The sequence below is a fragment of the Echinops telfairi genome, unplaced genomic scaffold (genome assembly GCF_000313985.2).
Source record: "Echinops telfairi isolate 266 unplaced genomic scaffold, ASM31398v2 ScPeMD7_9;HRSCAF=40, whole genome shotgun sequence".
Classification (NCBI taxonomy): Eukaryota; Metazoa; Chordata; class Mammalia; order Afrosoricida; family Tenrecidae; genus Echinops; species Echinops telfairi.
The window spans coordinates 11,414,508-11,428,901 of NW_022103906.1; the positions used below are offsets into that span (position 1 = coordinate 11,414,508).

General features: G+C 40.1%; 1 protein-coding gene and 1 non-coding gene across 2 annotated transcripts in view; both read left to right on the plus strand.

The window, feature by feature from the left end:
• AGPAT5 (1-acylglycerol-3-phosphate O-acyltransferase 5) overlaps window positions 1-14,394 on the plus strand; it is a 73,788-nt gene that overhangs the window by 45,320 nt on the left and 14,074 nt on the right. The window contains exon 5 of the mRNA XM_013005922.2: window positions 207-297. Within this exon, the coding sequence (XP_012861376.2) occupies window positions 207-297 (91 nt within the window). The remainder of the gene's footprint in view (window positions 1-206; window positions 298-14,394) is intronic.
• LOC115868391 lies at window positions 11,195-11,358 on the plus strand. Its single transcript, XR_004045564.1, has one exon. It is a non-coding gene; the product is annotated as a U1 spliceosomal RNA (small nuclear RNA).

The window sequence follows — 14,394 nt, forward strand, 5'->3', positions numbered from 1 at the left end:
TGTTAGGGAGTCAGTGGCAGTGGGTTTGGTTGGGTTTGGGGTTTGTGGTTTAGTGGTTCTGCTTGTCATAAAAGTCATATGTAAATTAATGCATATTTTTCCACTGTAAGAAATTTTCCTTTAGCCTTAATAGAGTTAGCATTTGTCAGTTAACAACAACATGAAAAGCACACATAAAAATACCCAAATTTTCTTTATACCCACAGATGTTTCTTGTGATTTATCCAGAAGGAACAAGACTTGATATGGAACTAACCAAAGTTCTTTCAGCTAGTCAAGCATTTGCTGCTCAAGAAGGCAAGTAAAAATATGACTATATTTATAAATTTAAAGACTATGGTCTTCTCTGTTCTTTCTCTGGAGATGATCTAGGCATCTCTAGTTTTACCGTGCTTCACTTGATTACAGTTTGCAGAAATTTTGTTCTTTACAAACTGAATATTTGTGGCAACCCTACCTCAAGCATCTCTGTTAGTGCCATTTTCCAACAGTGCTCACTTTATGTCTCCGTGTCACATTTTGACAATCCTCACAGTAGTTCACACTTCTACATAATACTATTGTACACTTAACACACTGTATCAGGATGTACGCATGACTTGTATATGCACTCAGAAATCAAAATAGTCACGTGAATCACTTAATCGGGATAATCATGTTATTGCAGTTATCAATGTATGTCTGCATTTATGTTTTGTGACAGTTTTTTGAATATATGTATCATCGCATGGGTCATGGGCTTCTTAATTCATTTACATATTTTAATATATGTCAGAGATCTTCAACATAAGTCTGCTGGTGTATGTATATATTCTTGTGCTTTGGTACATAAAACCTTTCCTATGCACATGATTATGTCACTAGAACATGTTTCATTTTCAAACTGATGTTAGAGGTATACATAATGAGGGGTGGGGTATGCATAGTATGAGGGGAGTTCAATAAGTTTATGGGGAAATTCTATGATCTTTAATTCCATTTTTACAAGCTTTTAAATGCCCCATTTTTATGTGTGCACGTACCCCTGCCTCATGAGTATACTTAATCATATTTAAAAATTGAATTCAAAGGTATGTGAAGAATCCTATTAGAGACTACTACAGAAAGTTGGTTCATAGTACATGGAAGTTATTAATGTTTCTAACACTGGGAATATTCTTAAATATTATCCATGTTCCAGAAAATTGAATAACTGATACCCATAAGCTTTAACCAAATTGGAAAATAAACACAAAACAGTGACCATAGGGCTGCATTTTAAGTATCGTTCAAAACAGCAGTTACGCTGTACTCTTAGAGCTGTCATTGCAGATTGAAGATTGTGAATTAATGTGTAACCTCCAGGTGTCCATGAGCAGACACTCCTGGAGAAAGGGCCTTGCTCCTGATATTTGCCAGGGTCTGTGATGCAGGCTTGCGCTGAGCCCAGATTGAGTTGGGACAATGGGTTTGGTTTGAGCATGGTAGAGCTGTCTAATAGAGCTTGTCTGCAGTAATGGCATTATTCTAGGTCTGCTCTATTCAACCCATATTTGGCATGTGAACATTCAGAATGTGGCTTTTGCCAACACCAGAAGAAATGAATTATTAATTTAAATGCCACATGTCTGTGAGTTACAAAATGGATAGAGAGAAATTCTCACAAGATCCTTTAAAAGCAATGACAGATGCATATGAAATAACTTAGAATGATAAGCATTTTTGTAGTATTAAATTAAAAGTGGCGCGGAGGGGTGAAGGGCCAGCCCCCACCCACTGCTACTACTATGACTACTACTCGGATTTAGTAATGCACAATTGTACGGTTGAGATATATAAGTATTATCTTAAAGTCATCGAGAGCATGAGAGATATTACAATAATGCAGTCAGACACATTACATTGTAGCATTGCTCACCTCAGTCCAGCTTGGTGGTCCACGTGGAGAGAGGGAGAAGGGGAGGAGGGCAAGGGAATAGGGGAGAGGGGGAAGAGAGAGGAGCCAGAGAGAGTCAGAGAGGTCCCAGAGGTCAGAGCGCTCTATATTGCTGACCCACACCTATATACCTTTTGGGGAAATGCCAGCTCACTAATTACAGGTAGAGACATACATCACAGGGACAGGCTGCACTATTGGTTACACAGCAATGAGGGGGTGGGCTCTGGGTCTCCATAGGAACTATTATCTGTAGGGTGAAAACTCCGCCTACAGGAGCCTGTCCATTGCCCCCAGCAGCAGGGAGCAGGCCCACCCCTGTGGTGGGATGAGACAGCAGTCTGGCAGCAAGGATCTTACCTCCCCCCGCACATTTTTAACTTTGTAATTTGTTTATCTTATTACAGATATGCGAACCCAGTAGCCAGGATACTCAGGAATAAGAGGGCTCGTTTAATTTTCTTTCCGTTCTGTCAACCCCTCTTGCTCTATCACCAGGGTGGCCAGGCCTGTTGTTCTTTAGCATAATGTTACCTTTGTTGCCCTTTGCCATTAAAAATAAAACAAAAACCAACCCTCTTTCTCAAATCCTTATCTTCTTACTGCTGTCATATCTTTGTTCCCATAATAGCAAAGCCCTCTGAATGCATGGGCTACCTTTTGGGCCGCACTTTCTCCTTTCTCATTCATTCTCAGTTCCTTGGGATCTGCTAGGGAATTCTGAATACTGTTTAAATGGAAGTATCTCCCTCCATCTTGCAGTGCTGCTCGCTCCCCTCTCTGGCAGTTCTTCCTTAGTTTCCTTTTTCATTTGTTTGACCTCCTCTCTGATCCACTCTTTTCTAAATAAAGTCTTTTATGTTGTCTCTAATATCTTTCATCTTCACCTTAAATGTTTTTCTTTGTGGTCTTCATCAAATGTTATGGCTCTAACCACCGTTTATTTGACTTCTAATGACACAAAAAAGATTTTTATTATTTATACCTCTGACGAACCCTAATCTGTATATATAGTCCCCCTATAAAGAATTTCATTTGTCTGGCCATAAGCATATCTCAAACACAGTATGTTGAAGATGCACTTTCTACATATTTCACACATTTCCTAGTTGGTAACGCTATAATCCACCCAAAGCCTAAGAGTCATCCTAAACTCTTTCCTTTTAATCATCCATGCATCTAATAAATCAATAAAACCCGACTTAACTCTCTCCAGGTCCACAATTACTGCAATGTTTAAAATGGTATCACTTTTTGGTTTGAATTTTCTATGTAAGAACCTAACTGATTACAAATAGTAACAATTATTTTTCACAATTCTGCACTTTGGACCAAACTCAGTGGGAATGGCTCGTCTCTTTCATATGATCAACATTATTCTCTTGTGTTACATTTGGCTGGGAGCTTGGCACTGACTGTGTGTGTGTGTGTGTGTGTGTGTGTGTGTGTGTGTGTGTAGAGAGAAATTTATATCAAGAACATGACTCATACAGTTGTAGAAGTGGACACTAAGAGACCCCCCAGGCTGCTGGTGGTTTGCAGAAGTGAATGAATGCAAGTTTAACAGGTTATGGTTGTAACTGGAGAAAGTATTGAATTCAAGGTCAGCAGGTGAGGTGGCAGGCCACTCCACTGGCTCAAAGAACTGGAGGTGGAAGAGCCAAGTGCAGGATCCAGACACAACAAAAAGCGCAGCAGTTGATTACATTGTGATAGGTCACATCATGAAGTGAAGGGGAAGGCCAGCCCCCCAAGACTAATTGCGGGTTCGATTGGTACAATTGTGCAGCGATAATAAGTAAAGATTACAGTAAAGTCATAGATAATAAGAAATATATAAAAGAGAGTGAAGTAATGGAGTCAGACTCATTTCATGGCAGCATGCTCACCTGAGCTCCTCTTGGGTGGTACAGGGCAGGAGAGAGAGATTTACTGCTAACTATGGCTTATATCTCTTTGGGAGTGTGCGTGGCTCCTAATTATAGGTAAAGACATACATCACTGGAAGGGATTGTGCAATAGGCAATACAAGCAATAGGAAGGGGATATACAGTGGGCATAGGTGTAACAGGAAGGGGATGAGCTACAGGTGTACATGTGACAAGCAGGGTGGACCATAGATTCATGATGGTGGCCGAACCTTGGTTACCCTTGAGTGGGTTTGATCTCCCTGGGCTCTCGCTCAGAGAAACAAATCTACAACTGTCCTTATCAGAAGGGAGTAGGCCCTACTTAGTGTGGGACAGACCATACAGTCTGATTGCTCTAGATGGCTGATAACCCTTAGGGAGAATAACCCCTGACCTGCTTCTGTTAACCTCCAAGTGTATAGTCATTTACACAGTGTAGCAAGCAGCTAAGTTTGGCATATATTTGGGGGAGACAACTTGGGAGAAATCTTTCTGTTTCCCACAATGAAGGATTACTAATCCTTAGCTGCCAAACTACTGAGAATCCTGGCCCAACCAAGTTGACCCAAAATTATCTACTACAAAGAGCTAACCGAAGTAGACAGCAATGTGTCTAGCAAGCGAGTGCATTCCTGCTTTTCCCTTTAGAGGGCGATCAGGTCACCTTCTTGGTCTGTAGCATCATGTGGTTTGACTATGAAAAATGTTTAATAGCTTTAAAAGCCTTGAGGCTATTTTCATATAAACTTTCAGTAAAACAGATGTTATTTTTGTTTACTTCTCCTGCCTCTTCACATTTTTTTCAGCTGCTCTTTTGTGAATTTCTGTTTCTCTCACGGTATGGTCTAAACCAGCGGTTCTTCACCTGTGGGTCGCTACCCTTTTGGGGGTCAAATGACCTTTTCACAGGGGTCACCTAAGACCATGGGAAAACACATAATTATTTCGCAATATATAATTACATATTGTTTTGTAATTAATCATTATGCTTTAATTATGTTTAATTATGTTCAATTTGTAACACTGAAAATACATCATACCTATCAGATATTTACATTACAATTCATAACAGTAGCAAAATTACAGTTACAAAGTAGCAATGAAAATAATTTTATGGTTGGGGGTCACCACAACATGTGGAACTATATTAAAAGGTCATGGCATTAGGAGGGTTGAGAACCAGTGGTCTAAACTCTCAATCGGTGGTTCTCAAGTTAGTGTACCTGTTGCATCTGTACTGCGGGAGAATGTACTTGAAAGACAAATTCTTCTAATCCAGCCCACATCTGTTGGGCTTGGAATTTTAGGGGGTGGACTCAGCAGTTGAATTCACAAGCCTTCCAAATGATTCTGGAGCATTCTAGAACTTGAAAACCACAGGTGTAAATGCACGTATAAGTTCTCATGTCCCCAGCAGGTTACCAAAATCAGATCCACTGTCATCAAGTCAGTACCTAACTCACAGCAGCTCTGGGTAGTTTGTGAGGCTGTAAATCGTTATGTGAACAGCCTTGCCATCTTCCTGTGGGATGCTGCTTAACCTGACATTGTCAAATGTTTGTGCTTCAACCACACCATGTGGTTATAGTATTTATAGAAGAAACCTAAGTTTCATTACAAAAAAGAAAAGATAGCACAGGAAACATGGAAATGGAAAACAGGAAGATTAACTGAGGTCCTATTCAGGTACTGCTTTAAAGCCCAAGCCTTTCTCAGTGAATGAAGTACAGTAGAGCCCCAGAGCTCGACGCTAATCCGGTCTAGAAGCAGCATTGAGATGCGATGCAGTTGAGTTCTGAATAAATTTTTCCCATAAGAAGTATGAGAAGAGAGATACCAGGAGGGTAAGGGGGAGGTGGGAGAAGAAAGGGGGACTCAATCTCAAGGATCGACACATAACCCCCTCCCAGGGGGCCGAACAACAGAAAAGTGAGTGAAGGGAGACAGCGGATGATGTAAGATGAAAATAATAGTTTATAAGTTATCAGGGGTTCATAAAGGAGGGAGAAATGAGCTGATACAAAGGACTCAAGTGGAAAGAAAATGCTTTGAAAATGATGATGGCAACATATGTACAAATGTGCTTGACACAGTGGATGTAGGTATGGATTATGATACGAACTGTAAGAGCCCCCAATAAAAGTATTAAATAAATAAAAGAAATAACAGAAAACAGATTAGTCCATTCTTGACCAAGTTTTTAGCCTAACCTTACCTTTTTTATACAAAACATTACACAGATTTCAAAGTAAGTAAGTTCAGAATTAAGTAGTATACATTAAAAAAGTTTTACCAACTACAGTATGGCGCATACCTTGAGATTGATGAGGATCTGGAGCTGTGGATGTGAGAGGAAGGATGGAGAGAGAGCCATTGTTCGGAAGGGGAATCCCCTTCCATAAAGTCAACTGGTCACTGCTTTTCAAGAGTTTTCCCCCCCTTCTTTGCCTTTTTCACTAGGGCCTGGCTGGCTTTCTCTAAAACAGCGGTTTTCAATCTGTGGGTCACGACCCCCTTGGGGAGACCCTTTCACAGGGGTTGCTTGATTCATAACAGTAGCAAAATTGCAGTGATGAAGTAGCAACGAAAATAGTTTTATGGTTTGGAGGGTCACCCCAACATGAGGAACTGTATGAAAGGGTCACGGCATTAGGAAGGTTGATAACCACTGCTTTAAAACAAAATCTGTCTAATGTGGTCTGCTGTTTTCTAAAGGATTTACTAAATTATCATCAGCAGTATTGATAACAGGGTTGACCAGTTCCTAATCATGATGATTCTTTTCAAAAAACTCTCTTAGGACCCTTATTTTTTATCTAAAAATAGTACAAAAAGTCACAACAACTATAGCCAAGGCAAAACGCTTGGAACACAGCCGCAGAAGGTTTCAACAATGTGCACTAATCACGCCAACCTAACGCTGGGTGACCGGAACACGCGCCGCTTTTGTGTACAAAAGTCACATGCGTCGCGTTGGGTTGCCCGGTTTTGTTCCAGCTCTGAGGCAAAATTTTCTCGACATTTCGAGTCAAAATCCGATTACGAGTACTGATGCAGTTGAGTACCAAGGTTCTACTGTATTTAATGTTAACTAGTTTTTCTTAGAAACAATTTGGATGTGTTTTTTTTCCTTTAAGGAAATTTGAATCTTAAACACATGAATCCACTTCCCAAACCATGATATAAGCCCCACAGTGTTTTCTTTTAACCATACCTAGCAGAATACTTAAGTTTTTGCAAATGTTTAAAGAGAAATTACTATCTTTATTATCTAGCATTGGCCCACGTTTGTAGAAAAAGACACATTCTTTGTTAATCCCATTGGTAGGCTAAACTAGTATATTAGCTTTTATGGCTACTGTAAAAACTTACCAAAAAGTTTGTTGTTTGAAAGTTTATCCTCATGTTTCTGGATGCCAGAAGTCCAAAATGAGTCTCACTAAGCTAAAATAAAAATGTTGGCTAGGTTAAGGTCATTTTTGGTGGCTTTAGGGGAAAATCCCATTTTGTTGTGCAGGGTCCTGCACTACCTCGATGTTCTTAATAATATATGAGTAAAGAACCCCCTAGTTCTAATTCTGCACTTAGCCCTGCTAATTATAGAGCCTCCTCCTAATTTCCCCTGCCCTCCTCGCTCCCTCTGAACCTGTTTTGGCCTCATTGTGACCATCCTTGCCTTGGCCTTATGCAACTCTTCCTTGACTGCACCCAACACCCAACCTTGTTTCTCCCTTGTAATTCACAGCGTCACTGGTGGTGGTATTTCTGTCTTGCCACTTCTCAGTCCTAGGTTATTTTGTTTGTTTTCTCCTTTCAGCAATTGACAAATTCTTAGAATCTATGCTAATCGACTCTACCATCCAGTCTCCACTAAGCCAACACTGCTCTGTTTGGGAGTTCATTTATTTAGTTCATTTTGATTATCTTATAGTTTCTAGATTTTTTTTTCTTTCCTCATATCTTAAAGTTTCTTTACTTTGAAGAAGTTATGTTTCATTCATTTGTTGGGTAATTCCTTTCACTGACATTTGACTGCATCGACCCTCCAGTAATTTACTGCTATATAATTTGCCCATGATCTGTAAAGTGTTTTTATTATTTTCTCCATTCCCATATTTGATTTCTACATAGCTGTTTATGGACTTAATTGCTTTTATAAGCAACTAAAAATTGGCTTTATTATAGAAATAAATAGTGAGTTGTGTGTATATTGTATGGGAGGAGATTTCAAAAGGTTCATAGAAAACTTCCATTCTCTTTTAATTCCATTTTTCTGTGAATTCTTTGAAGTCTTGTACTTTCACGTGCACACATGAAGGTTAATATCACACCTCTCCTTAGCGTTCTCCTCTGGATTTTTCATTACTCTGCTGTTGTTCTCTCTAATGAAGCATGCTTGCTTGCCTTTTGGTCTCTCCTCCTTTAGTATTCTGAGTCTTAGCCCCAGGCTTCCCAGATGGGTGCCTCTGACTCACTCGGGCCCCCTTACAGGCCAACCGATTCATCAGGGTTTACTACTGCAGCTTCAAACCTGTCCAATTTGGACTCCTGCCCTCCTTCTCTACCTGCCACCTATTCACCCACCTCTGCTTTGTGTGCCTCACCCCACCCCACCCCACACAGACTGTCTCTCTCCCACCCCCAGCTCTTCCTGACCATTGTTTCTATTTATAGCGCCACCTTGTCACTGTCTCTACTCCTCTGTCCGCTCATGCAATTAGTTGCTAATTCAGTGTGTGTATATATATATAAATTTAAAAGAGAAAGCACAGACAGCTGATACTTAAGTATCTATAGTTGTTTTTTTAATCGTTTTATTAGGGGCTCATACAACTCTTATCACAATTCATACATACATCAATTGTGTAAAGCACATTTGTACATTCATTGCCCTCGTCATTCTCAAAACATTTGCTCTCCACTTAAGGCCCCGGCATCAGGTCCTCATTTTTTCCCCTCCCTCATGAGCCCTTGATAATTTATAAATTGTTTATTTTGTCATATCCTGCCCTGTCTGACGTCTCCCTTCACCCACTTTTCTGTTGTTCGTCCCCCAGGGAGGAGGGTTTAGTAGATTTTTATATAGATATTTATGTATCTATATAAATGTTTCTGTATCTATGTATTATGTCCTTGCTTTCTCTTTTAAATTTGCATCACTTCTGCCTTAATTCAGACTTCATTGTTTATACCCGTATTTCTTAGCCTCTAGAGTATGTCTCTCCATTGGCCTTTGTCCTTCGATGCCCCACAATCAGTAAGTGCAGCAGCCTCATTTTTAAGCTCCGAGTAACCTGAGTCCAGTGTACTTGTCATTGTTGATTCTGACTAGCTCCTTCCATGTGCCCAACAGACTGTCCCACGTCCCTGTTCTGTACTCTGGTTTCGATTTCTCTCTTCCTTCCCCTTGCTATGCCCGATTATCATCTTATCCTTTCTTCAGTGCCCTCTTATTTTTTGTGAGGATTTCACCTATCAGTGATTAGTAATTTTTTTTTAATATAACATATTAGAAATAGTTTTATATCGAGGGGCTATTTCTTTCTTCAGACATTTTATTTCACCTCTATTTGTACAGAGCCATGATAAAACCACCAGACCCCTTATGGCATGGTGAGTGCGGAAGACCATCAACTCAGGTTGTTAGTCCTGTAGAGACGGGTACTGTATGAGACACCATTATTGTAAAACATGAAAAATCAACAATAAAAGTTTTGTATACCCAAAGAAACAGACTTTCATGATTATGGGGGGGGTCTTTGGGAGGAGGAGGAGAGAGAGAAGGGAGAGAAATTTAAAGACAAAAGACACAGACACACAAAGCAGTAAACAAAAAAAAAATAAAGCAAAAGACTATTTTACCATGTGCTGTGACTATTCAAGTTTTTCTTTTTTATTGCTTTTGCTTCATTTATCTCCAACCTATATATTTATAGTTTTATCTTGCTACTTAATAAAAAAAATTTTAAACTAGGCTGTAGACTATTTGTATGACTTTGAGCAAGTTACTTTATCTCATTGACTTCAGTTACCCAGTTATAGAGATCTGTGATATATATTAGATACACTGCAATTGGAATTATTTATGTAAAATTTCCTAAGTGAAACATGAAACTTCTCCTATATACTGAGATTATAGTTTCTAAAATGGAATTAATTTTTATATTTCTAGAATATAATGCAACTAAAATTCTGTTGTACCCAGCCACTACCATATATATCCTTTAGAAACATAGTTAAGGGGTAAAACAGATTTTCTTTGGTCCCAGGTAGACATTGAGGCAACCTGGAACTGGAAACAAGTCAGAACAGATACTAGGTATTGTCTAGGAAAAAATGTACAGATCATTTTATTTCTGTTTAGGACTCAGTCCCTCTGGAGTTGTCCGGAAGCTCAGCATGGTGAACTTTCGCTGGAGCAGTTAATTAAGACCTCCTGGTTATTGGGCTGTGCATACAGAATAGAGCTGCTCCTGTGCGTTCCCAAGTTTATAACTCTTTATAGGAGGAGAAAGCTTGGTCTTTCTTCCACAGGGTAGCTGATGGTGTCCAACTGCTGACACCTTGTAGGTAGAAGTCCAGTTCTTAATCCACTATGCCACCAGGACTCCTCTGAGTCAGAATTGACTCAGTGGTGATGAAATGGTGATGAACGACTATTTGATCAGATATTATAAAAGATATCCAGCATGGACCAGTTTATGGCCCTAATTTAGGATTGTAATATGACTTCTCAATCAACACAACAAACAAACCATCTATTCCATTCTGACTCTTCGGACCAAAAAAAAAAAAAAAGGATTTCTGAGGCTGTAAATCCCTACAAGAACAGATATCCTCCTTCCAAGTGGCTAGCACATTTGAACTGCCAGCCTCACTTTAGCAGTCTAATGTGTACCTGGCAGCACTTCCTCAGGCTATTCTGTATCAACAAAAAAGGGTTACATTCTGTTTGTTTCTTTGGTGAAGATATTTCACATTAACCTAACTCTCAAAAATTCATACTAGTGTATGTGGGTTGACATGGTTTATCCATTACTTGATGGGCATTTGGATTGTTTCTACTTTTTGGCTATTATGTATAATGCTGTCGTGAATATTCATTTATAGGTTTTCTTATGAATGTGTGCTTTTAATTCTCACAGGTCTATGTGTACTTCTTTAACTGAGAAAATATTGCAATTTATATAGAAAACTATATATGCTCATTGTCCTTAATTAGCTCTCTTTCCTTTGATTAGATTATTTACTGAGATGGTAACAGACATATAGCTTTCCAGAAGTGTAATCAGACCTGAAAAAAATTTTTATTTGGATTTTCTACTACCTGTTTCCAGAGAAAATTAGCTGCATAAGAAAGAGCAGCTATATACTTACCTGGCAGGGGAGACACCATGATCAGGAAGGTGGTTTTCCCAGGGCGAGGCTCATCCATTTCACTGCGGGTATGCTGTCCCCTGCGATTTCCCCAAATGTGGGAAACTCGACCGCATAATTTATGGTAGTAGGGGACTGTGTTTACGCTCTCCCCTGAAAAAAAAGAGAAAGAGCAGCTATAGTATGGTGAGGTATTTCAGCAGAAGAATTTTTAAAATGCTGGGTTGGTGTGGGAAAGAAAAAGATTCCCACCACCACAGATCTGACTTAAATCCCAGGGCAGAAGCAGTTTAATTTATTCACAACCTTATAATAAAATCTGCACAGTAAACCAGGCTAGGAAACACTTTGTCCATTAAATTAGCGAACACTTGCCTTCTGCGCTACTGAAACACATTAAAGCCCAAAGTTTTATAGAATCGCCTGATGGATCAACCAAGTGCACCTGTACAATGGAATGTTATTTACCCATTAAAAAAGATGGAGCACTGAGGCATGGATGAACCTCAGAGACATTATGCCCAATGAAAGATGCCAAACACAAAGATGCAGAATAAGAAGATTGATAAGGACCAAAAGGGTAAATTATAGTAGCCAGGGACAAGGAGGAAAGGTGTATATGACATCTTCTAGGTAGTAGGATGGCATTTTAGGACGAGGAAAACATGTTGCAAAAGAGTTAAAGGCAACAGAGTTAAAATACTATTATGTACAAAATCCTATAGTAACAGTAACAGTAATCTACAGATGGATGATACATAAGTAGAGAAACTAAACAAGTGTAGGAAGGTGACTGGGATTGTACTAAGTATATAGGTAGGCTTGACAAAGTATGTATTTACATATGTATTTACGTGTAATGCAAATATATACATGTATACAGTAGGACATTCATGGCACATGGGGAAAAGGTATGAAAGTTTCTCGGTGATACCGAAACACCTTGAAGGGAATGAGTCACTGGGGACGGGTACTTAAGGACCACAATCTCATCTCAGGAGACTTCTAGGTCAGTTGGCATAATGTAGCCTACAAAGACAGTGTTCCGCAGCCTAATTTCGTAACGCCTAGGATCTTAAAGCATACAAGTGACCATTTAAGATACAACTGTTGGTCTCTCCTCATCTGGAACAAAGAAGGGCACAGAAAACCAAAGGTGTCAGGAAACTTGCCTGAAGGACTAGTGCACCTCGCAAACCTCCGCCTCCAGGACCCAGAGATCAGACGAAGTAGGTGGTACCAGGCTACCATTACCAATGACTCTGATTCAGATCACAGTGGAAGGTCCTGGGCAGAGTAGGAAGCAAATCTGGAACAAAAATCAAAATAATTTTTAAAAGACCAAATTTAGTTATCTTACAGACTACTGAATCCTATGAGATTATGGCTCCCTAGGCACATTTCAAACCTAAAACTGACTGTATCGCCATACAATGGCTAGGCCTACCCTGTTTCCCCGAAAGTAAGACATCCCCCGAAAATAAGGCCCCCCGAAGCTACCGTAACTCTGGACTCTAGACCGTAGTGGTGGGCGCCTCCGTGCAACTCCTGTTGACTGCAGCGCAGCCAGAGCAGACAGGAAGTGCGAGGTCTCTTTTAATAAAACAATAAATGTGTACTGTATTCTTCAAAGAAAAATAAGCGCATCTTTGGGAGCAAAAATTAATATGACACTGTCTTATTTTCGGGGAAACAGGATATAAAGTGAAAAATAACCCGGAGGATGATATTCCAGCTCAGAGCAGCCAGTGCACAGAAAGGACCATAGGGCCGGCCCCACTATGAGACACAATGTCCCTCTCTGACCCATAACACTACAGGGGATAGCACTGGAGACAGTGTGGGAATTGATGCCCGATCTGACCCCACCACACCGAGGCAAAACACTAAGGGTGTGCATCAGAAGAGTAAGGGGAGCAGAGCAATGAAGTCCCCAGGAAATACCAAAATTAGACTTTGGGGCCAGGGCATGGCACCCCATCAGACTCTACTGGAAAACACTCCTAAAGGCCAACAAACAGTCCTTGAACTATTTCTAGACTTTTCCTCTTTGTCATAGGTTTTTGTTGTTGCTGTTTTGTTTTCTTTTGTTGCTTAGTTTTGCTCTGTCTTGTTTTTGTGCATATTATTATCTTTGCACAAAAGGTCTATCTAGATAAGATAGGCAGGATAAACAATCTGGAGGAGAAAACGGGACCTACCCATTGGCGGTGGGGGAGTGTGCTGGGGGGCTGGGGAAGGCTAGGCAGGGGGAAGTAAGTGGGTGTTAACAAACCCAGGGACAAGGGAACAACAAGTGATCCAAAATCGATGACCAGGAGGGTGTAGGAGGCCTGGTAGGGCTTTATCAAGGGCAATGTAACCGAGAGCAATTACTGAAACCCAAATGAAGGCTGAACATGATAGGTGGGACAAGAGGAAAGTAAAAGGAAATAGAGGAAAACTAGGAGACAAAAGGCATTTATAAAGGTCTAAATACAGGCATGTACATATATAAATATATTTATATATGGTGATGGGGAAATAGATCTACATATATTTATAGGTTTACTATTAAGGTAGCAGATGGACATTGGGCCTCTACTCAAGTACTCTCTCAACACAAGAACACTTTGTTCTGTTAACATGGCATTCTGTGGATGGTGCTTACTTTCCCTACATGATCACTGAAGACAAAGCGGGTGCATAAGCAAATATGGTGAAGAAAGCTGATGGTGCCCGGATATCAAAAGACATAGTGTCTGGGACCTTAAAGACTTGAAGATACACAAGTGGCCATCTAGCTGCGATGCAGCAAAGGGCACATGGAAGAAGCACACCAGCCTGTGTGATCACGAGGTGTCAATAGGATCAGGTATCAGGCATCAAAGACCCAGAACAAAAAATCATATATCAATGGGAATGAGGGGGGTTGTGAAATGGAGACCCAAAGCCCATCTGTAGGTAACTGAATATTCCCTTACAGAATGGTCGAGAGGAGGAGATGAGCCAGTCAGGGTGCAGTATAGCACTAATGAAACAAAGGATATTTATAGAGCTCTAGATAAAGACATGTACATATACAAATATATGAGGATGGGGAAATAGATCTATGAGCCTACATTTACAGGTTTAGTATTAAGGTAGCAGAAGGACATTGGGCCTCCACTCAAGTACTCCCTCAACACAAGAATACTTTCTTCTAGTAAATTG